This window comes from Rosa chinensis, chromosome 6 (genome assembly GCF_002994745.2).
Source record: "Rosa chinensis cultivar Old Blush chromosome 6, RchiOBHm-V2, whole genome shotgun sequence".
Classification (NCBI taxonomy): Eukaryota; Viridiplantae; Streptophyta; class Magnoliopsida; order Rosales; family Rosaceae; genus Rosa; species Rosa chinensis.
Window position 1 is genome coordinate 44,975,874 of NC_037093.1, and position 24,080 is coordinate 44,999,953.

At 37.7% G+C, this 24,080-nt stretch overlaps 3 protein-coding genes and 1 long non-coding RNA gene across 14 annotated transcripts; 2 read left to right on the top strand and 2 right to left on the bottom strand.

Annotated features, from left to right (window-relative positions):
* Positions 1 to 4,807: 4,807 nt before the first annotated feature.
* LOC112174074 lies at positions 4,808 to 7,948 on the bottom strand. 9 transcript variants are annotated; one of them, XR_005801176.1, is made up of 6 exons: positions 7,435 to 7,946; positions 6,998 to 7,280; positions 6,364 to 6,792; positions 5,792 to 6,269; positions 5,356 to 5,457; positions 4,808 to 5,208 (listed from the first exon to the last, which is right to left on the bottom strand). It is a non-coding gene; the product is annotated as an uncharacterized LOC112174074 (long non-coding RNA). The 9 variants fall into 9 exon arrangements; XR_005801173.1 differs by having other exon boundaries at positions 5,356 to 6,269; positions 7,435 to 7,948; XR_005801178.1 differs by lacking the exon at positions 5,356 to 5,457 and having other exon boundaries at positions 4,808 to 5,191; positions 7,435 to 7,945.
* An 8,005-nt stretch (positions 7,949 to 15,953) lies between these two features.
* LOC112171879 (probable L-type lectin-domain containing receptor kinase S.5) lies at positions 15,954 to 19,606 on the top strand. 3 transcript variants are annotated; one of them, XM_040508900.1, is made up of 3 exons: positions 15,954 to 16,130; positions 16,331 to 17,518; positions 18,265 to 19,606. In XM_040508900.1, exons 1-3 carry the CDS (start codon positions 16,079 to 16,081, stop codon positions 19,044 to 19,046), a joined length of 2,022 nt encoding a protein of 673 aa, XP_040364834.1. In that variant the 5' UTR covers positions 15,954 to 16,078; the 3' UTR covers positions 19,047 to 19,606. The 3 variants fall into 3 exon arrangements, with proteins under 3 accessions (XP_040364834.1, XP_040364835.1, XP_024164774.1); XM_040508901.1 differs by having other exon boundaries at positions 15,956 to 16,130; positions 16,430 to 17,518; XM_024309006.2 differs by lacking the exon at positions 15,954 to 16,130 and having other exon boundaries at positions 16,179 to 17,518.
* LOC112171880 (transcription termination factor MTERF6, chloroplastic/mitochondrial) lies at positions 19,430 to 20,958 on the bottom strand. Its single transcript, XM_024309007.2, has 2 exons — positions 20,803 to 20,958; positions 19,430 to 20,560 (listed from the first exon to the last, which is right to left on the bottom strand). Exon 2 carries the CDS (start codon positions 20,552 to 20,554, stop codon positions 19,565 to 19,567), a length of 990 nt encoding a protein of 329 aa, XP_024164775.1. The 5' UTR covers positions 20,555 to 20,560; positions 20,803 to 20,958; the 3' UTR covers positions 19,430 to 19,564.
* Positions 20,959 to 21,023: 65 nt separating this feature from the next.
* LOC112171882 (pentatricopeptide repeat-containing protein At4g38150) lies at positions 21,024 to 22,276 on the top strand. Its single transcript, XM_024309008.2, has one exon. The coding sequence runs from the start codon at positions 21,135 to 21,137 to the stop codon at positions 22,083 to 22,085; it is 951 nt and encodes a 316-aa protein (XP_024164776.1). The 5' UTR covers positions 21,024 to 21,134; the 3' UTR covers positions 22,086 to 22,276.
* The last annotated feature ends 1,804 nt before the right edge of the window (positions 22,277 to 24,080 follow it).

Here is a 24,080-nt window from a genome sequence, read left to right on the forward strand (position 1 = left end):
AGAAACGCCTGGGTTTGTTGATTACACGTATTTCTATACATGTAATTGTATCTAAAACACTATAAATAAGTTAATCCCTAAGTCAATTAATATGTGATTAATTCATTTTATTTATTTTACAGAAAGAGAGTTTCTATTGGGACCTCCAAATCTGCTCACTTGATCTCACTCTATTATGAATTATTAAATGACATATATAACATACTATAAAATGACTATTAAGGACAATAATTATACCAAAACAATTGTTATATTTATTTTCTCTAGACTTTCCAATTCAATAATATTAGATTGCATTATTTATTATTTTCCCTATCTATTTTTATTTTCCAATTTCACTACATACTCAGCATTCATATATATTTAATAAGAAATAAAACTATGGTTAAGATAAAAATGTATGATATGCATATTGAACGCATATTGGTCAGGGAGAACAAAATAAATTGTATTATGACCTAAATCTAAATCTATCCATTATATTTGCAAAAAGAAGAAAAACAAAATAGAGCTAGCAAATAAAAATAAATAAATAAAATATTTAAATAATTAATCATAAGGTACAGAAAATAGAGAAACATTAAGTAAAAATGATTAATCTGTTTTTTTTTTTGGCACAGCTAAAAAAGAAAAAGTAAATAAAAAAATCACATAATAGTTCATGTTATTTTATTTTTATTAATTTTTAAAACTCAATACCTTGTGTTTGATTTTTTTTATTGGATAAGATATTTATGTTATCTGATTAAGGAATGGAGATGTAATTAAGATTTATAGAGTAATTAAATCATTGAAATGACTAAGTTTTTTATTATAAAGATCTTAGTTTGTTTGTAAATTATATGAGTGAGGTTATTTGAGGAACTTTAGTGAGGTTTAATGAGTAAATTTAGTATTTTAAAATTTGATAGGAGGTGTAAAAAGTATAAAGGTCAAGTGAGTAAATTTGGAGGTTCCAATAGAAAAACTCTTACAGAAAATAAGCGGAGTCGCGGAAATGAGATAAAATTGAAGATGATAGGAGTTTTCGACAAACCCGGCCAACTGTGGTCAACAAAAGCAAAGGAAAAAAGAGAGAAAAAAAAGGGGGTTAATTAAATGTGGCAGTGCATCAATTAATTAACCAATTGGTTAATTATGCTTATCAAATCCAAAGCAGCTTCTTTTGACATCACTCACATGACCTTATCCCTCTCATTCACTCTCTCTTCCTTGACGCATAACAGCCGCCCATCAATCAACCACAATTCTCTCTCTCTTCTTTATGAATCTGAGCCACATAACACACTGACCATATTTTATTCTTAAATCCCAGCCATCCATTCATCAGTTCTTCCCTCCTCAGTAGCCCACATATATATATAGGGTTTTTGTCCATTTACACCATTTTTAGAGATTTTTTTCCCACTTACCCCACTAAGTTTTTTTAATTCCCCCTTACCCCAAACACTCTAAGGAGGTCTTCCCTAATACCCCATTAAGATTTTTTTTTTGTTTTTATTATTTTTTTAATACCATTTTACCCTCATCTTTGTTACTTAGAGAGAGAGAGAGAGAGAATGGAAGAGAGAGAAACCATAGGGGACTTCGCCGGAGTCCGATCACCGGCAGCCGGATTCCGGTCACCGGTCGCCGGATTCCGGTCACCGGCCGCCGGATTCCGGCCAACTTCGCCGGAATCTGGCCAATTTTCGCCGGAATCTGGTCACCGGCCGCCGGATTCCGATCACCGGCTACCACCCACCGGAAAGTTTTTTTGCCCCCAATAGACGTCTATTGCCCCCTAATAGACGTCTATTGCACCCCAATAGACGACTATCAACCATGTATTGCCCCCCAATAGACAACTATCAGCCATGTATTGCCCCCCAATAGACGTCTATTGCCCCCCAATAAAGGGGCATTAGACGACTATCAACCATGTATTGCCTCCCAATAGACGTATATTAACCATGTATTGCCCTCCCAATAGACGACTATCAGTCATGTATTGCCCCCCAATAGACGTCTATCAGCCATGTATTGCCCCCAGTAGACGTCTATTGCCCCCCAATAGACGTTTAGATTACCGAAATGATAATTAATCTTCCTAAAACTGCACAAATAAAACTTTGATTAAAGAAAAAAACGAGGAGATTACATCAATTCAAAATGTCTATTGCCCCCCAATAGACGTCTATTGCCCTCCAATAAACCTTTAACAGACCTCTATTGCCCCCCAATAGCCCTTTTATACCATACATGTTCCATATTATTCAATTGCCAAAGAAAGAAGAGAAGCCAAATTGGAGTATTTATATATTTTGCCAAAAAAATTTCCTAGATATGAAAAAAACTATACCCAAAACTGGACATGCAATAAACAAAAACTTATCACAAAAAAGAAATTATCTAATTTTCTTGCTAATGAAGAAAGACAAAAGAAGAATGAATAAAAAATATTTAAAAAAAAAACAGACAAAAGAAGAATAAATAATAGCACCCGTGTCCCATACCTAACATTTAATCACCATTCTCCCACAGGTAGTGGCTACGTCCTACCTCTCTTTTCATTATCCATTCCTTCTCTCTTTAAGCTTTTTTCCTCTTTCTTCTGCTCCATTCTTCCATTACACTATCTTTATATTCCCTAGCCCTACTGCAAACCTCTAAGACAAACTCAATTCTGCAAAAATGGTGAATGAGACATGGATCGTTCCCTTTTTCGGTCAAGGCCATCTATTTCCTGTAATGGAGATCTGCAAGCACTACTCTTCCAAACTCTCCTCCTCCATACCCTCATGTCTCCGCCAATACCCACTCCTCGAAATCGCTGAAATTTCTGAAGCACCACCGTCGGATTCGTCGTCTCTTCCATTGGAGCCATGTTCTGCATTCCCGGCGCCGACAGCCCAGACCAAATCGGCGACCTATCGCCGACAGCACTGACCACCAGTGCACCAGTGCTCTTCGACCTAAAATTTCCAATCCTATTGGTAATCGGTGACCGGAACGGTAAGGGCGACTTGCTCGACGGCGAAATGTTTCTCGCCGGAATTGAAAGAGATCAGAGAGGGGAGGGTGGGAGGGTGGGAGGGAGGGAGGGAGAGAGGAGAGAAGAGAGAGAGAGAGAGAGTCTGGTTTTATGAACAATTGGTAATTTTATAATTCTTTAAAGGTTAAAAGTGACATTTCGCAACTAAATGGGTTAGTGGGAATGAAAATTTGTTGCTGGGGTGAGTGGGCTAATGTTATGTTATTTTTGTGCTTTGGGTCAAGACCCCATATATATATTCAATTAACCCTTGAGCATGCGAGACCAGAGATAAGAGAACAGTAGCCGCAACACACCAAAACAGGGCAGCCCTTTGGGCTGTTCTCTTCTCCCATCTTCTTCCTCCATTTTTTCCTCTTTTCTTTATATTTTGTTTTTAGATTTAAAGGACTATTCACACAAACCTTCAAGGATCTATCAAATGACTCAATTTCTACAAGATTCAAGATAATTCAAGGCTGGTCATGCTAGCTTCATAGCTATTTGTGACTATCCTTGTTTTCTCCTACACTTCTCTACTCTTTGCTATTTGAATTTTGTAATTTTGATGTTCATGAATATGGGTTGTGAGTAGTTACTTTTGGGGGCTAGGGTTTCTAACTCTAGCTCAATTTTGATGTAATTGACATATTTTTCAAGTGATAAATAATGTATTTTCATATGGGCGCGCTCTAATTACTATGCTACTTGGTTCTTGATGCATGAATTTAGGGAATTAACCACTCTCTTTGTTATGTGTTGAGATTTGTGATGTGTGATACAATTGGTGGTTCTTTTGTTCACTAGCTTCATGTAATTAGTGTGGTGTGTTAAGTAGTTGCTTAATCGAGAATGAATGATTGCCTAAGTTTCTATTTTCTTGTGCCCTTCGCCTTTAATCCTAGACGTTGTGGCCCTAACAAGGCATAATGATTAGGGTTAGAGAGTTCATTCTTGCCTTAACCGGAAGAATGGATACCAAATAAGAGAAATTGACTTAACCGGCATTAGGTAGAGAACTAAGTAATCGTTAAATTTTAGGTTGTAACTATTGCATGCTTAAATCCCTAATTTCTAGAGCTCTAGGTCTTTAGTTCATGTTTTGGTAGCCCTAGTAAGGTACTAACTCATGAGTTAGAGAGTTCATATTTGTCCTAACCGAAAATGTGAATACCCTTAAGGAAATTCGGCTTAGTGGCCTTGACCGGCATTAAGTACAGGATTTGGTTCTCATGAAGATATGTTTGTTTGCTTGAAATATGTTCGTTCATTGAAATTGCTAGAGAGCGATCCCTAGAACCCAAAATCTCTCTATCTTATTTTTCTTCATTTTAATTGTTGTTGTTCATTTAGTTTTTGGCTTAATCTTTTAGAAAATTACAATTACAATTTCAAATGACAATTTCTATCTCATTGTAAATAGCCATCACTAGGCTCTTAGTTTTGATTAGGCTTTGGTTTTCACCAAAGCCGAGCATTGTTAGAGCTTGGTGCCTTAGATTAACATTTTTATTTATTTTATTTGTTAGCATTGCTAGGGCTTGTTTGTGCATATTTGGAATAGTTGAATCAAGATCAGTTTTCCCTCTTTGAATTGCAGCAGCAGCTTGGTGCGTTGCTTTTGTCTATATCAGTTTGTATTATTTTGTCACCAAGGAGCAAAAGAGCTCTCACCGAATCCGTCTTCTATTGTTTGATGTTTTGTAATTTTCTTTGGGCACGCTTCCCATATTTATTTATTTTTGGTGGCTTGTATATACTGTGTACACTTAATAAACCAATTTCTTTTTTCTGGAATAAGATATTTCATTGATAAAAGCAGAGTAATTACATAACAGAATTACATCATAGGGGCTAATATGGCCTCAAAATTGAGGTCTACGCCCAGACATTAGCAAACATATGAAGCATCTACATCAAGAGCATAACTAAGCCACAGCAGTTCTGCTTCCTCGGCAATTCTGTGTGAAGCATAATTGCATTCTCTACCAACATGTCTCCATTTGATAGATTCAAAGGATCCATCAGTGCATTAATTTCATCCACCAATGCACGACATTTTCACTTAAATCAGCTCCAGCAGTGAATCAATTGATTACATTCCCATAAACAGTGAATCACTTGATTACATTCCATAAACTTTCATATTGAGCTGGATCAGAATTCCATTTGTAGATTCTGATCATAAGCCAAAACTGTCAGACATAAAACAAGAACCCATATGGAAACTGATAAATCAACTAAGGCAGATATCAATTAAACAGACACAACTTAGAGACCAGATGCATTAATCTACATTCCAATCACAATGCCATATTGATCATACAGAGTAGAAAGCGAACCTAATTCCAATCATTACTGCTTTTGATGGCAGTAATGACCTGTCATACAATGCCTACAGAGCCAGAGATTGCAGTCAAATACAATATTTCTGAGTTTTTGGCCTTGAAACACAAAAAACCCTCAATCAAATACACAAAATCCACAAATTTAGCATTTGACAAGAAATAATACAGTAACGTTGATGCATAGAATCCAATGACACTTTCAATATTATAAAACTAAAAACAATCATATTATCACCATTTAACCAATTTACTTCCGAATTGAGATTATTGGTATTGTGAATTGTTAGAAGCCATTGAAGGTTTATTATTTAGCTCCAAATTTAAGAAAATCATGAACATATCTGAATTGACAAACGGAACACAAGCCAAAGATTAAACAACAATAATTCATCATGACTGAACCCAAATTGATATAAAAAGAAGTTTGTACCTATACTACATATACATGATTGTCCGATCATGAGACGCCCGTAATAGCATCCATCTAAGCTTGAAAGCTCTATAAACCTATGAAGAGAGGAAACAAAAAGAAACAGTATACCAAATTGAGAATCACGGAAATAACAGAGATGCAGGACTGCTTCAGACGCAAACTTAAAGCAGCGGTTTGATGGTCTAGGAGGAGTTCGACCGGAATAGGACCGGTCTGGCCATAACAGAAAGTAGACCCAGGTTAGATTCTCTCTCACGATAAGCAGAATAAAAGGGAGAACTGGAAAAACACAAATGACAAAGCGATGATGAAACTTAAAAGTGTCTGTGTATACCTGGAATTGGGTCGCCTCACTTTTTGCCTCTGGACCTTGCTCTGCGTCCTGATGACTCTGACTCCTCCACCACTGTCGATTACTACAACTGCATGTGATGGGCTCGTCTCTTTAACACTTCGTGCGTGTTCATTCTCATATCTAAAAGAAAGACCCCAAAATAAAACTCAGAAAGAAACCCTAATTTGGTTTTACCCATTATTACCTACAAATTGAAATCGAGAGAAGCATTAACCATTCGTGCTAAGCGAATTTGCATTGCTCGGACTTTGGATTTGAGCTCCTTCGATAGGCCGGAAGGGAGGAACAGAGAGAGAGAGAGAGAGGGAGTAATTCAACAATAGTGGAAACTATCCCTTTCTTTTATTATCATTGAATCGATGAGGGGAAATGTGAAAGTAAAGTGGGCGGGATTTTAAGTTGAGCTTAAAATTTTGCCACCATGATAGGCGGGAATGCACCCCCAAAATTGCATATCACACCCATTTTTATTTTTTTAATAATATTTCATCTCAAGTCTTTTTGAACTTCCCAAACTATCCTCAAAAGTCAGATTTTCTTTTTCTTCTTTTTGGGTCTGTTCTTCCCTCTCTCTCTCTCTCTCGTTCTCTTCTCTTCTCCAAAATGTCGGGCTTTCAGAGAGTACAAAGTTCCAATTATCCAACTGCAAAATTGAAAACAAGACCCAATTAACCAACTGTAAAATCGAAAACAAAATCCAAGTACAAAGTCGGGACTCGGGAGGAGATTAGAATCCAAAATCCCAAATTGAATAGCAGATTGCTCATTGCTATACAAGAACTTTTCTTCCAATTTCAGTAACTTTAAGCAAGAAACTCAAACCGTAAGAACAAAGAAGAAAAATCGACCTTCAAAAGCAGAGCATTAACTCAACCCGCCGAACCCAAAACGTACAAATCTCCCATTTCTTCACTCCCTTTCTGCTCTGACCACACACTGGTATTCCTTACCTAATTTTCTGTGACGGAGGTCTCTAAGTTGTAGTGGGTGCTTATTCTTCTCCACAGCTTGTGGGAGTTGGATTGATATGTTTGGTCCCAAGCGACATGGCGTCTACTGCTTCACATTTTTCTCAATATCAGAGGACGACAAAAAAAAAACAAGTGAAAGATGTCTTCTTTCCCACATTAGCTGTTCAAATCAAAACAAGGTTCAGTCAGGGACGAAACCCAGAGAAAACCCAATAACAAATCATGATCGAGACGCGGACCTAATTCATATTCAAGCTGAAAGCTATAGACAGAAAAGACTTAAATAGTTAAATGGAAGAGCTAATTTGGATTACCTGAGTCCAAAACCCGAAACTGGAATGCTGGTTCATCATCTCCATCTGGATCTCTGGTGGGTTGAAATTGGAAGAGGGTGTAGACTTCTTGCCCCAAGGTCCGCGGAGGAGGAGAAAGACTGAGCTATGGCTTTGTGGGCTAGGGTGGTGAACTGGATGCGGCCGAAGCAGCGGGATTTCCAGTTCTTGTGGTCACTGGCAAAGATGGAGTCAGGTTCGAGAGTTGACTCGAGGAAGGTGAGGAGGTCGTTGGTCTGAGAGTGGATTGAGAGGTAACAGGCGGAGAAGAGGTCGATCGATTTGGGTGTGAGGTTGTCGTAGGACTTATTATGGCTTACCAATCGGCGTCGCGCGTCGGAGATCTAGCTCGTGCGTCGGAGATTCAATTCCAATTCCATTCGCCGACGTGATGGTGGAAAGAGCGAGTATTCGCCGGAGAGAGAGAGAGAGATTAATCTCAGAGGATTTCGTCGGGGAGAGAGAGGATAGAGAAAGGGAAGAACATACCCAAAAAGAAGAAAAAGAAAATCTGGTTTTTGAGGGTATTTTGGGAAGTTCAAAAAGACTTGAGATGAAATATTATTAAAAAAATAAAATGGGGTGTGGTTTGAAATTTTGGGGGTGCAAATTTCCCCCCGCCCCCCCCCCCATTTTCAAGGAAAATACTTCAGTACATTAATGTACTGATACATCAAGTAGACTAGGTTCAATATAGATGTAGACTAGCTTGGTACAAGGGTAGACTAACTCCATGCATGTCTACCCATGTACTGAGCTAGTCTACCTCTATATTGAACGTAGTCTACTTGATGTATCGGTACATTAATGTACTGTAGACGATTCCCATTTTCAAAGCAAGAAATTAATGATTTCTAAAATTCTCACATTTCTAAAAATTATAATAAATAACTTGGGTGTCCCGAAAATTTTCACCGACTCATCGTGACGCATATTTTATTATCGTGTATTAAGTTTGTATTCATCAATAGTCTTACAATTTGAAGTGCGGAGTTAATAAAAATAAGAAAGAAAACTTAGTCGGTTGACCGAATTTTGAATCAAAAGCTTTAAATAATGTACTTGTCACAATACCTATTAATATGCTATAAATATATGGGTAATGTTAAATTTAACAATTTCTAATTTCAATTTTTTGGATTGCACAAAATCCTTATATGTCTACTAAGGTTGTATAACTAGTTTATTAGTTGTAATGAAAAGGACAAAATACTGTTTACTCCCTATACTTATAGGGTCTCGACGTTTCAGTCCCTGACGTTTCAATTTCACCTAAAAAGTCCCTGAACTTTCCAATTTCACCAAAAAGTCTCTACCATCAATTTTTCGTTAAAAAGTCTACTATCTTGCTGACGTGGCACTATTTCAACAATAACATAACTATTTTACCCTTACTGACCCCAAAAAAAAAAAAAAAAAAAAAAAAAAAAACTATATTTTCTCTTTTGTTCTTTTTTAACTCTTTTTTCTCTATTTTTTAATTTATTCTCTGTTTTTTTTTTTCCTACTCTATTTTTTTTACTCTTTTTTTAACTCTCTTTTCTTTTTTTCTTTTTTAAACTCTCTTTTCTCTTTTTTTTAACCCTCTTTTCTCTTTTTTTTTTAATTTGTTCTTTTTTTTTTCCTACTCTTTTTTCTCTTTTTTTTTTAAACTTTTTTCCTCTTTTTTTTTATTTGTTCTCTCTCTTTTGTTTTTTTATTTTTTATTTCTTTCTCTTTTCTGTTTACCTCTTCTTCCTCTTCCTCCTCTCTGCTCTTCGGCCTTCTTTTCCTCCTCCCTGATCACAGCTCCAGTTTTCGGCGAGCATCACCACCTTTCCTAATCACCGTTGGCGTGCCCGCCGCTCCAGGCAAATGCTGGCCATTCCACTATCCATCCATCATCCCCGTCATGCCAGCAAGCATCACCACCTCTCCTAATCACCCCTCTCCATACAGCGGTTCCAAACCAAATCGGAGCACAACCAAATCAAATCAATTCACCTTCCACCTCCCTTTCTTCGGTGCCAAAACTGTTCAAACATTTCTCTCTAAAGGAAAACTCAAATATCTTATCCTCTTTGAATCTCTGTTGACTCATCATCTCAACAAACCAACACCAAAGAAACGTTATTGACGTCGAGAGAAAGCTTCTGATATAGCTCCGACACCACGAAGGGGCCGGAATCTGAAGGGAAGAGAACCCGACCATTCCGGTTTCCAGGCGTGGCCGAAAACTGGAGCTGCGATCAGGGAGGAGGAAAAGAAGGCCGAAGAGCAGAGAGGAGGAAGAGGAAGAAGAGGTAAATAGAAAAGAGAAAGAAATATATATAAAAAAGAGAGAGAACAAATATAAAAAAAAAAAGAGAAAAGAGGGTTAAAAAACAAAGAGAACAAATAAAAAATAAAAAATAAAAAGAGAGAAGAGAGTTTTAAAAAAAGAAAAGAGAAAAGAGAGTTAAAAAAAAGAGAGAGAAAAGAGTAAAAAAAAAAAAGAGTAGGAAAAAAAACAGAGAACAAATTAAAAATATATAGAAAAAAGAGTTAAAAAAATGTAAGAATAAAAAAGAACAAATTAAAAAAATAGAGAAAAAAGAGTTAAAAAGAGAAAAGAGATATATTTTTTTTTGGGTCAGTAAGGGTAAAATAGTCATTTTACTGTTGAAATACTGCCACATCAGCAAGATAACAGACTTTTTAACGGAAAATTGACGGCAGAGACTTTTTTGGTGAAATTGGAAAGTTTAGGGACTTTTTAGATGAAATTGAAACATCAGGGACTGAAACGTCGAGACCCTAAGTATAGGGAGTAAACAGTATTTTGTCCTAATAAAAAGTATAGCTTCCATGAGCAACAATGTGTAGGAAATAGACTTTATCTAAATCGACCGTAGGATGTTATCATGATAAGAAGAAATGGTTATGGTCAAAATTTCAGCTATTTTCGGGGTCATTTGGGTCTCGATCTAATAGGTCAACCATAAACCTTAGATACCACATAAAACTATTTATGCTCATAACCGCTCACTAATAACTTAGTTTTTCGATCTGTCAGCTCTCACGCACTCGTGGGTAGGAGTTATATTAAATAATATAAAAATTTCAGAAATTAAATCTCCTCAAGGGTCGGCTCCCCTTAGGGAAGTTGAAGCGTTTAAAGGGTCGACCGGTTTATTTCATGTTGAAATAACGGCGGATCGAGTTAATTTTTTTACATAGTACCTACTAATACCCTATAAATAGATGAGTAATGTCAAATTTATTGATTTTTAATTTCAAATTTTTGGATCGCACAATATTCTTATATGTCTACTAATGTGGTATAACTAGTTTATTAGCTGTAATGAAAAGTATACCTTCCATGAGTAACAATGTGTAGGAAATAGACTTTATCCAAATCGACCGTAGAATGTTATCATGATAAGAAGAAATGGTTATGGTCAAAATTTCAGTTATTTTCGGCATTATTTGGGTCTCGATCTAGTAGGTCAACCTTAAACCTTAGATACCACAGAAAATTATTTATGTTCATAACCCCTCACTAATAACTTATTTTTTCGATCTGTCAGCTCTCACTCAATCATGGGTAAGAGCTATATTAAATAATGTAAAATTTTCAGAAATTTTATCTCCTCAAGGGTCGACTCACCTTTGGGAAGTATTAAGCTTTTAAAGGGTTGATCGGCTCATTTCATGTCGAAATGATGGCGAATCGGGTTAATTTTTTTACACAATACATAGTAATACGCTATAAATGGATGGGTAGTGTCAAATTTATCGATTTCCAATTTCAAATTTTTGGATCGCACAAAATTCTTGTATGTCTACTAATGTGGTATAACTAGTTTATTAGTTGTAATGAAGTGTACCTTCCATGAGCAACAATGTGTAGGAAATAAACTGTATCAAAATCGACCGTAGGATGTTATCATGATAAGAAGGAATGGTTATGGTCAAAATTTCAGCTATTTTCATCATCGTTTGTGTCTCGATCTAGCAGGTCAACCTTAAACCATAAATACCGCATAAAAATAATATGCTCATAACCGCTCATCTGTAATATTTTTTTTTATCTGTCAGCTCTCATAATCTCGTGGGTATGAGTTATATCAATTAATGTAAAAATTTCATGAAGTTTATATTCTCATGGTTCAGCTCCCCTTAGGAAAGCATAAGCATATAAATGGTTGACCGCTTTATTTGATATCAAAATGGCTGCATATTGGAGTAATTTTTTTACACAATACCTATGAATAAACTATAAATAGATGAATAATGTCAAATGTATCGATTTCTAATTTCAATGTTTTGGATAGCACAAAATCTTTTTATTAACTACACCATTCAAATCATAAGACTGTCAATGGATACAGCATGGAAAAACAACCCTTGGATGTGAAAATTACATTATTTCAGGCTTCCAGTCCAAAGTTGATCCAATTTCATCTATGTTTCGACCTTGATCCTCTAAATCAACCGGATACGTCTTTATAACCCTATTTTTATCATCTACACTTTCATAGGGCAAGATCGTCAACAAAAATAAAGCTTGAGACACTTATCGTTAAATGTGAGAATTACATTATTTGAGGCTTTTTGCTATGAAATTGGTCTAATTTGGTATATGTTTCAACTCCGATCTTCTAAGTTAACCGAATAAAGCCTTTATAACCAACTCCACCCTTTAAAAGACAAGACCATCAACGAATACAGAAATTGAGAAAATGACCGTCGGATGTGAGTATTACATTATTTTAGGCTTTTAGTCCAAAATTGATCTAATTTGGTCTATGTTTTGACCCCGATCCTCTAGGTCAACCAAATAATTCATTCTCTCACTCCACCCTTCAAAGGGTAAGACCGTCAGGATATGATAATTACATTATTTTAGACTTCCGGTCCAAAATTGATCCAATTTGGTCTATGTTTCGACCTTGATCCTTTAGGTCAACCAAATGAGTCTTTATAACCTATTCCACCCTTCAAAGGGTAAGACCGTCAGCGGATACAAAGCTTGGAAAAAAGACCGTTGGATATGATAATTACATTATTTTAGACTTCCAGTCCAAAATTGATCCAATTTGGTCTATGCTTCGATCCCGATCTCTTGGGTCAACCCAATAACACTTTTTAACCCTATTTCTATTTACTCTACCCTTCAAAGGGCAAGACCATCAATGGATACAAGGCTTGAGATACCAACCATTAAATGTGAAAATTACATTATTTTGGATATCAGAATTAAATTATTTTTAGCTACCTATGTACAAAAATTGGGGATTATGGTTTTGTTGTTCTTAAAAATTATTAGTTTTGCGAAAAAATTAATGCTAATAGCCAACGTTCATCTACTTAAAAATATGCATCATTTTTTATTTATAATTTTTAGGGGGCTGATGTGGTTTTTCAGATAAAAAAAAACATAAGTTTGATTACTAATTCAGATAAGGGAGATTCTAGTTGGACCTCCAATTCTGCTATTTGGACCTCAATCTTTTTTCAGTTCTTCTTTGACTTTGTCAACTCATATGAAAAGACAAATAAGGACAAAAATATAGAGGTAAAAAAAAAATCTATTCTTACCTCCACAACAAATCTCTTCAGTTTTTCTTTTCATTTTCAATGTATAGTCTCCCTTCAATCTCTTCTGCTTGGATTCGAGATGATACATTTGTAGAAATTTTCAAATTGTTATTCTTTCTTATTAAAGTCTCTTTTATGAGATCATAGTTGCCCATCTTCTTTAATATTAAAACCATGAAATAACATTCAAATTCTAAACCCAAGATCTTTTTGATTGACAACATTACAATTCCTACTCAAGACACGAATCAGGTTCGTGTTCTTCCTAATGTATTTAACAAGGATGAACTCTTTATAAATCTTAAAATGTATCATTGTAATTTTTGCAATTCTTTGCTAACTTTCATCAAATTGACGATGAGTAGTCGTATTGGGAAAATTACTTCAGACAGCTACCTTAGCTTCATTAAGGATTATGTGGTAGGCATTGGACCTTGGAAGGATACCGTGGTTCTTGTAGTAAATAATTATTTGCAAACATCTATAGATTTGGTTTCTATGGCTCATGCACATAACCTACATGTAGAGTAATTCTTTTTTGTTTCCGTTGGGTTTTGAGTGATGCCGTCTTCACCACAAGGGCTCTCGTCGGGGGCTGCCTCGCTGTCCTCGATCTTCCAACCCAAAACCCTTGAAATCTTTCTTTTACTGAATCGAAAGGGATTCCAGCAACATATTAAGATTGAGAACCAGCCCTTTGATTAATTTTGGTGGAGGAGGGACATACTCATAGTAGAGCAATATCATGTGATTTTGATTCATTCTTCTTCTCGTGGTTGAAGATAGAGATTAAAAGTAGAGATTATTCTATCTCATGTTCAAGGATATTTTGGTAAAAATAAGGAGGTCTACTTAGCTTTTCAAGTAATCTAAAAAGTAAATTAGAGGTGTACTTAGTAGGGGAGGTCTAAAACTCTAAATAGCAAATTTAGAGGTCCAACTAGAATCTCCCTTCAGGTAACGTAGTTTATTAGGGAAAAAAAAGTATAAAATAATTTTTTTTTATAAATGAACTAATGAAGAGCTGAAGGTGGTTCGAACCTGGTCCCCATTATCAAGTTTAGCTGTGCCTTAACCACTGCACCGACCAATGACGAGCTTCGAGCAATTTAATTTATACGTGGTTTATTTGAGCTGGATTACGCAGCATTCACTCATTCTTTGACCTCCTTCAAATCAACTTCATATTCAATTCTGAGTTTTGCATGGTTATTTCAGAATTTAAATTCAAACTTCCATCTTACCACGCAATGGGCATAAAACTAAGGAGAACCCAGTTTTTTCATCTCACAGATGCTACATCTTTTAGTTTGCTTTTATAATAAAACATAACCCCAACTCCATCTCGACTCCCTACGACGCCGAAGAAGAGGGTCTTATTTGATTTTGTGAGGTTGGAGACCGTGTGGCTTGGACTTTAGACATCGCCGGCGGCGTCAATCGAGGTAGAAGAGGGTAGATTAATTCCGGGATCTTTTCGAGGGTGATAGAGATGGATTGGTAGCCGTCAGTTGAGTTTGAAGGGAGAGAGGTTCTCGCCTTTGGTGGTATTTGAGAGGTAGAAAAATGTTCTTCAAAAAAAAAATAGTGTTGTAATAGAAAAACAAATTCTCTCCCCAGTTTCTGTCTCCCCAACTCTGCCATGACAACCAACAAACCCAATTCGCAGCGATTTAGAAAGATCATTAGTAGGGAACTCATATCCAACAATGATCACATGATCGAGCAGCTCCTAGTCCATTTGATCAATTTTATTCTATAACTCGTCTCACACCTTTTGATATCTATCCCTTGCACTGAATTTCTGTTTTCAACCCACACCAATACTCTTTACATTCATGAGCTAATGATTCGTGAATCTTCCTCTCATTTAATATTGTGTTTTTCATGTGGAAAAATTCAGTAAATTTGGTCTATTTAAGAGAAAGAATTAAAATGAATGAATAATTTATTGGCAAAATAAAGATCAAAGGATCGTTGGTTGTGCTCTGGTTCGACTCTATTGGCAAAATAAAGAGCAAATTCATTTCCTCCTTCACTGTGTGTCACTGTGTTGGGTAGACAAATTGATTTGACTACCACCAGTAAATTTCCGTGTGTGTTGGTTGTATAATTTTATTACCAACTTACTTTTTGCAGTAAAACAGTTAGTGCATGTGAAAAGTACGTGGGACCGGTGTAGTGTTTTTAAACTTCTGTAGCAGGTTACCAGTTTATCAAAATATGTGGCCATGATTAAACAATCAAAACTGACCATTGGATTGGCTGCTTATGTGGCCGAGCACTCACACTCACTCCATGCTCGGAGCATGGAAGAATTTTCCATTTAAATAAAAAGGATGTCTCACATTTTCACCATACATACTGGAAAAGTGGAAAGAGGACCCTGTAAGATGCGCGCATAAGCGCACGCGCTCAGGAATAAACATGTGCGGAACTATATATTGAGGAAAGAGTCAAAGAATCTGAACTAGAAATTAATAGAGAACCAGTACGTACGTCTCAAAATAAACAGAGACCTTGGTGTGATGCCTTTTGACAAGCAGGGCCCTGGTCAAAGCTACAACGTGCTCAATTAATAGAACCAGAGCAGTGCTAGCTCCAGTTACGAACTTAGAAGACAAACCAATTGGCGACCTTGTATCATCATGGGCAACTCTTATAAAATGCAATATGTGCATGTGACCAATTTGATCATTACGCGTCGAATGCTTATTTTCTTAATTTGTAGACTTGTCCATATATATACATATGATTGAGAACCTTTCATACTTAATAATTGAAAAGGGTTTCCTTCTCTCATTGTATTGGTGACAAATTAAATATCAAACCCTTTGAGGCCTTTGCCGATGCGACTTTCTGGTTCTAGCGCGTCCTACTGATGCTGCGCTTAGAAGTATCAGAATGCGAAATATTATAGTTAATAGACTTCTGGCCCATGTAATGACTTGAGATCTCTAGCACATCGAGAAAAGCTGACTCTTTGAATTCTCTTCTCTGTGTTCACACCCTTGAGCTTTCTCTTGAAAAACAGAAACTGAACAAAAGAAGAATAGGTATAATAATGAAAACAAGAGCTTCTTCAACTATGGTGATTTCCAAGCAGATTCCTTCAGGTAATAATAATATAAACGTAACCTTAACTGCTGGATCACCTTGTATATCAAGGCATCCCTTTTCTTTCAAACTTGGCTCTTCCATCTTTTCTTTTCTCCGCGGTTTTAGTTACATGAACCAAAATCAAGGAGCAAAATGGTTTTTTCTCAAAGATTATCAATCATCTACTTTGTTTTCACCTTTGCCATAATTTTTGTAGCATCAGCAGCTGATCCTAGGCAATTTCCCTTTACCACTTTCAGTGAAAAAACTGACCAATCTATATTCCATTTCACGCCTCATTCTTCCATTGATCAAGGGGCACTTCAGTTAACCCCAGACTCAGAGAATGCAGAGGTCAGCTATTCTAACAAGTCCGGCAGGATCATGTATCACAAACCTTATAGACTCTGGTCATCTGACAATGAAGACGATGATGGTGTTGCCTCCTTCAACTCAACTTTCCTCATAAACATCTATCGTGAGAAAGACTGGATTGCTGGTGAGGGGTTTGCTTTTCTTATAGCGTCGGATTGGAACATGCCTGAGCAAAGCTATGGGCAGTGGCTAGGCCTCACCAATGCCACCACTGATGGTAATGCTAAAAACCACATGGTTGCCATAGAATTCGACACAAGAAAGCAAGATTTCGACCCCGATGACAACCATATAGGCCTCAACATCAACTCTGTAAGATCAAGTAAGACTGTTTCTCTTGAGGCTTTCGACATTGAGATATCACCGGAGGTAGGCACCAACTACACCGTGTGGGTGCAATACAATGGCAGCTCAAAAGTCATTGAAGTCTACATGGCTAAGCGCATCATAAACATCCCACCAGTAAGGCCGGAGACACCGCTTATGAAGGAGCCAGTAAACTTGAAACAATATCTAAAACAAGACTCCTACTTTGGATTTTCTGGTTCCACAGGTAGCCGGGCTAAACAGCTAAACTGTGTTTTGGAATGGAATCTAGTGGTTCAAGAATTCAAGACCAGAAAGAATATGACTTTGTTGAAGATCGGTGTGCCAGCATTGGTTTTATTAGTAGTATTTGGTGTTATTTTGGGAGTTGGGTATGTCAAGAAGAGGAAAAGAACCACTCTTGAGGAGTCCATTGTGCTCGGGACACTGAAGAGGTTGCCAGGGATGCCGAGGGAGTTCAAGTACAAAGAGCTCAAGGATGCAACTAATAATTTCCATGCGAGTATGATCCTGGGACAAGGTGGATTTGGCGTTGTTTACAGAGGGACTCTGCGTGATTTTGATGAGGCAAATGCTACTAATGAGTCTGCAGAAATTGCTGTCAAGCAATTCTCAAGAGACAACATCAAAGGCAAAGATGATTTCATGGCAGAACTAACCATCATTCACCGCCTTCGCCACAAAAATCTTGTCCGGTTAGTAGGTGTGTAATCTCCATCATTCCTTTTACTCATCCAATCTTCTTCTGTTTTTTTGTTTTTGTTTTTTTTCCCTCTCTCTCCTCTCCCTAAATTATATTCGTCTTACAGTTCCACATTGTGCTTTATTCTAAAAGATACCTATCATATTGTTTAAAACAATTCAAAAGGTTGTGATCTAAAGAAATGGAATTTCAGAAAAACAGAAAGGTCAAGTTAAGCGTCAACAATCAACCACTAATTAATAGGCAACTAGTTTATATATTGCTTCACCAGAAAACTATTGAATTTGGAATAGTCTATCGCATTGAACAGGTCTTCGTTTATCCTTTTAGGGACTGAAATGACTGAAATGGTACGAATCATTTTCCTCACATTTTCTCAACTCTCTACCAAAAAAAAAAAAAAACATTTTCTCAATTCACACACATGGAGTAAGACATTACATTATTGACCAGAACCCATTCCACCATAAACAATCGCTAGTTAAATGGTATTGTAATACAAATTACAAACTTGGTCCATAATGATGGCATTAACAAATAAGACATAGAAAAGAAGTTAGGAATGTACACAGAAACAAGGAAACTGGCTCGGAAGGCAGTTGTAGGCCATTCTCTTTTATTCTGAATTCCAGTTGCATTTTCTTAAAATTTTTCTTCACATGAAGCTCAATCAATTAATAATCTCCAAATTCATGTTTATCTTAGATAGTTTCTAATCTATGTACATATACTATCCCCTTGTACAGGATGGTGCTATGAGAAAGGAAAGCTTCTTTTAGTATATGATTTCATGCCAAATGGTAGCGTTGATAGGCACCTATATAAAGCTTCAAACCAGAATACACTCAATTGGGAGCATCGATGCAAGATCCTAGCTGGTGTGGCGTCAGCTTTGCATTATCTGCAAAATGAGTATGATCAAAAAGTGGTGCACCGTGACCTCAAAGCTAGTAACATATTGCTCGACTCTGAGTTCAATGCTCGCCTTGGAGACTTTGGCCTTGCCCGAGCCTTGGAACAAGAGAGGAACTCATATGCTGAACTAGAACTAGCAGGAGTTGCGGGTACCCTGGGCTATGTTGCTCCAGAGTGCTTCCATACAAGGAAGGCTACTCCAGAATCTGATGTTTTCAGTTTCGGGGCAGTTGTGCTTGAAATTGTGTGTGGGAAAAGTCCTGGGATTCAGATTATTCATGGACAACACCAGTTTTCTTTGGTCGATTGGGTGTGGATGTTGCATCGAGAAGGGTGTATTGAGGAAGCTGTCGATGAGCGACTGAACAGTAATTACGCGTTGGATGAAGCAAAGAAGCTTTTGCTACTTGGATTGGCATGTTCACATCCTATTGCTAGTGAGCGGCCTCAAACACAAGCCATATGCCAGATTATATCCGGAACCATGTCAGTCCCTAGTGTGCCTCCATTCAAGCCTGTTTTCACATGGCCTTCCATGGGTACTGCATATAGCAGCACTGACAGTACAGTTTCTAACGTCACTCTTTCTAGGATCACAGTATCTCTTCCTTAGTTAATTACTCTTTAAGCTTATGGGAATGGGGTTAACCAGACAAAGTGATCAGTGAAATATTCTCCTGTCACCAATAGGATTGGGGATTTGTACAGAAACCAAAATGTTTAGTATCCATAATGGACAGGAGTGCTAAATGTACTATGGATTTTCTTGACTCTACCTCAGAAATCAAACAACTTTATATGTCATAACACCATCCAACTTAAACATCTGTTAATTAACATACCGGTTCTCTTATACCTGTGATGTAAGGTAATTTCCATCCAAGGTTAATGCTAATTGAAGAGGACTATTGGTCATTTGATTATATAGGCATTAAATTATCGCATAATCTTGGTTTAGTTTCCTATATAAACAACTGAAACTACCTCAGAAAATGTTTTTCCATATGGAACTTTTATAAAGGGAAGACTTCATTGAAGTGTGTTGAAAATACATTATCAAACTAGGCTACAATACAAGAAAAACAAACATTGAAGTACTTTCAAGGAGACCTAGTACCTTGGGCCTATTCTTCAAGCCAAACCAAACTTCAATAGGAACTTCTTTTGATTGCAGTCCAGCATTTCACTTAAGCTGCAATCAGTCGTAGTCTGTTTCAACAGTTTGTGTCGCCGTTCCACTTTTTTCTTCAAACCATGGCGAAAGAAGTCAGGATAATCGGTGACTTCATCAATTCGTCTTCCCATTACCTCTACCAAAAACTTGATTCTGGGTTCTAAAGAATTGTGGATGCTTTTGATCAAAATGGGTGGATAACCAGTCACCAGAGCTGCTATCTGCCTATCTTCAAATCCAGATCTTTTCAAAAAATTGAAATTGGGTCTCAAAATCTTGTCCACATCCCTACACAGAACTTCTGGAAAGTGTATTGCCACTGTCTGAATACCCTGCTCTGTGAGACCAAAGGATTTCAAAAACTCTGCAGTAGGCCGCAGTCTTTTATCAACACTATAACCCATGATAAATGGGTTCTTCACCAGTACTTTGCCAATCATCCCATCTCTGGCAAGGCCAAGATCAGCAAGAAAGTCCACAATGTCCTTCAGCTTTGTTTCAATGCTGTAACTGATGAGCCTAGGATTCAGCAAAATCATTTTGCCAAGTTGCTTCTGAGGAACACCCAATGCCTCAAAGAAAGCCAACAGTGGACAGAGCTTCTCTTCCACACTATGCGACAGAATGTGAGGGAATTTGGCAATGGCGGACGCAACTTCACGCGGTTTTGTGCCAAGCGTGGTCAGGCACTCGACCGTAGGTACAAGCTTCTCATGAAGACCTAAAGTAAGTATCTTGGGACACTTCGACACAACAGAAGGTAGCTTCCTCTCTTGAATTCCAATACTTGCCAGATAAGCCCAATTCTCAGAGGCACTTTCCCTATTCACATTCTCAAGCCGCTTGCATTTTTTGAGCATTTCACTAATACTCTTATCATCAAACCCTTTATCCCTGAAGAACCACATGATACTACTACTACCATTCTGAGTGGTGCTAGTTTCCATTACCCCCTGATAACATGTAAAACACATCAAGCCCAATTCCACATTTGCAATTTCATATAAAACCCAGAAAACTACAGGTCTCTATAATTTGTACTAGTACAAACAAGTCAGAACTATGATCAGAACCAAGCATATTCAGTACATGGGCAACTGCAGAATCAAAAACAAACTGAACACTACTATACAATTCTATCAAAGACTTGATCTTTCTACTCTGACTTTCTATACACAGTGAAATAGATACATACCTATGATTTAATCAGGCAGAGAAAACCGGAACAGGTGAAAAGAGAGAGACTTTCTACTTGTGCGGCCAGCCCAAAATTCATAGGACAAGCCTGCCTTATCTCGTTTCAAAGCACTGAGAGCGAAGAGGCTCCTGACTTACTGAGCCTTACTGTTTTTTCAAATACCATATCTACCCTCCTTGTTTCTCTAAATGACTGATGTGCCCTCTTCTTTATATGGCAGTCAGAGTCACAGTCCTCATTTGGCTAAAACCCCAAATCCTACTCCGCCCTTAAACCCTAGAAGTAAAGATTGAAGCTTTAGAGTTGATTGATCAAAATTCAGAGAGGCCATGCCATCGTTTACGAAGCACATCTTCTCCACAATTTCCAAACCTATCGGCCATTCATCTCAGGCCTCCATTTCCGCTAGCTCGTTGATTAAACTACGTCGTTTTAGCTCCGGTACTGATCGTGGCCGTGAAATGGAAGCGCCGGAGAAACAACCGCCGGAGCCGATACCCAATAGGCCCTTAAGAGGGCAGAGACCATCGAATCCCCGGACCAATGCTGATAGAAGGAGAGAGAGCCATCCCAATTTAGAAAGGAGGAGGGAGAACCCTAATCCGCCATTGCAGGACAGCAGTTTTCTTGAGAAGCTCAAGATGGGTCTTGACAAGTCGAAGAGAGAGAAGCCCCAGGAACCGGCGGAGGAGCCGCCGCCGCAGCAGCAGCCACCGGAGGAGGCCAATGAGATATTCAAGAAGATGAAGGAGACGGGTCTGATTCCCAATGCAGTGGCAATGCTTGATGGGCTCTGCAAAGATGGGCTGGTCCAGGAGGCGATGAAGCTTTTCGGGTCGATGCGCGAAAAGGGTACTATTCCTGAGGTGGTGATATACACTGCTGTGGTGGAAGGGTTTTGCAAAGCCCAGAAGCCTGAAGATGCTAAGAGGATTTTCAGGAAGATGCAGAGCAATGGGATTGTTCCGAATGCGTTTAGTTACAATGTGTTGGTGCAGGGGTTGTGTAGGTGTGATAAGCTGGAGGATGCTGCTGAGTTCTGTGGCGAAATGTTGGAAGCCGGTCACTCGCCGAATGTGACTACTTTTGTGGGGTTGGTTGATGGGGTATGCAAGGAAAGTGGCGTGGAAGGAGCTGGAAGTGTGATTGGGAAGTTGAAGCAGAAGGGATATATGGTTAATGAGAAGGCTGTTAGAGAATTTTTGGATAAAAGGGCAACATTTTCTTCAATGGTTTGGGAAGCTATCTTTGCGAAGAACCACCCAAAGAAACCTTTTTGAGTTTTCCTGCCTCTTAGAAGCATAAGAAATCGTAAGTTTTTCTGTTCTGGTGTTGATCATAAAGTCTTGAGTTTCTTTGGATTTGTTAAAACACTGTAACCCCGGTTTTATGAAGGGTAGCATGAGAAGAGCAGCAATGTCACCAATGGAAATTCACTTTATGAATGATAGCTATGGTTCCTTGTGCTTTATTGTTGTTTTGGAGCATTTGTTAGCTTAAGTTTTATAATCCATAATACTGTAGTTACATTCTGTCATGGTAACGGTTGTGGTGCTTCTGAGTAGTAAAAGAGTAGTTTAGAGCTAACAATGATAATATGGAGTTCATATAGAGTGCAGAGTTGCTTTTTAATCAAGTTACGATCCGCAATTTCAGAAATCTCAAGTAGAATTTACTAAATGAGGTTGCAGTAGACAGAAAAGTATGAGAGGGTGTCACTGTGATGTAATATATAGCTTTAATTTCAATTTTAAATCAGAGGTCAAGATCTTGATGAAGTTCTCATCCTTGCAAGTGCTGGATCCACATTTTGCACTTGAGAAAAATACCTTCAACTTTTTGTATTACTTTTGGGATTGTATTTGACCTTCCCTGGCTTTTAGGACCATATTTGGCCTTGCCATCATGGATTGGATATCAAACCTTATTGTTTATGCTTCCACCTGCTTTAAGTCGCACACAGCTGGTAGGCAAGCTTCTCTATGCTTAAAAATTGTAGACATCTATACCAAATTGTTGTTGAGCTCTGTAAAGAAGCATATGTGGCTTGGACTTTGTATTCATATTTTATTTGTTTATTCTATGCCATCTTTTCCATGAATTAAAACTTAATGAAGTACCAACCTTTTTAATCAAAAATAATGATTTTAGACCCAGAAAAAAATTGTGATGTCAATTTACTTTTCTGTCTTAGCCTTTATTCTTAGTGTTGTTGAGTCAGTGCGACATAGTTGAAAATTTATGTCGGCTCATTTTGACAAATTATGATTGAGAAAGCATAGGCAATGCTGGTGGTCATGGTTGGGATTCCAGATTTCTGATGGAGGTAGTACATGTGAATAGTATGGGCCTAAAGGAGAGATCAGTGATACAGCAGTAGTTGTACTCGTACATTCTTTGATTGCTAGTTTCCCTCAAATTAGGTTTTAATAGGGCTTCGCTTGACATTTTATTTGACCATGAAGGGCAGCGTAGATAAAGGATGTGATTAAGGTGCACTGGGTTGCAGGCTGTTAAGTAGAAAGCACTGGTTGTGCAAGATCAGGATGGTTTCTGCTGTTAGCTTTAGGCTTGAAGCAACCACCAAATATAAACCGGTTTTTTGCTTCTAAAGGAATATATTTTTGGTAAGGTATGACTTGGCTTAGGCAGCTCCAAGATGCTCCCAGATACCTTGTACATTACAATGTCTAAGATCACTGTTCATTCCGGGTTGCCATAAGCACACGCATTTGGTCACACACGATTTGTTGCCAACCCAAATGATTCACAGCCCTCAAAAAATGCAACCGCCTATATTCTCACAGAAGGCAGGAGCAGTTGTATGAAACAAAACTCATGATGGTCGGTTATTGTTTATTGGTGACCAAAACTGAGATACATCTCCTCCTGAAAGGCCTCGGATATTATAAGCTCCCCCTAGTTTAAATGCTAAGCACCAATTCACCAACAAAGTTCTCTTTGCTCTATAAGATCTTTGTGATTTTGGTCGGCTTTATTGTATGCCTCTGCTAGTTTAAGGTAGTCTGTACTTCTAGTCCTACCTAGGGCTAGAATATGAAACTGTACCATTAAGGGTGGGGTTGATGCATTAAGTCATTAAGGGTGGGGTTGATGCATTAAGTGCAGCATGTTTTCGTTAACCACATAAATTGATAACAATTAACAATGGTGTTGGAAGAGCATATACAGCGCTCCATAGAGTTTGCCTAGATCATGTGGAAAAAAATATATGGGGATGCTACAACTTGGGTGATGTAACTAATTTAAGAGTT

What these genes read in the sequence shown, in the direction of transcription:
- LOC112171879 (XM_024309006.2), top strand. Translation starts at nt 16,267, where the DNA reads ATGGTTTTTTCTCAAAGATTATCAATCATCTACTTTGTTTTCACCTTT. An exon ending in AAATCTTGTCCGGTTAGTAG is followed by an intron (nt 17,519 to 18,264) that starts GTGTGTAATCTC and finishes CCCCTTGTACAG; the next exon opens with GATGGTGCTATGAGAAAGGA.
- LOC112171880 (XM_024309007.2), bottom strand. Translation starts at nt 20,554, where the DNA reads ATGGAAACTAGCACCACTCAGAATGGTAGTAGTAGTATCATGTGGTTC.
- LOC112171882 (XM_024309008.2), top strand. Translation starts at nt 21,135, where the DNA reads ATGCCATCGTTTACGAAGCACATCTTCTCCACAATTTCCAAACCTATC.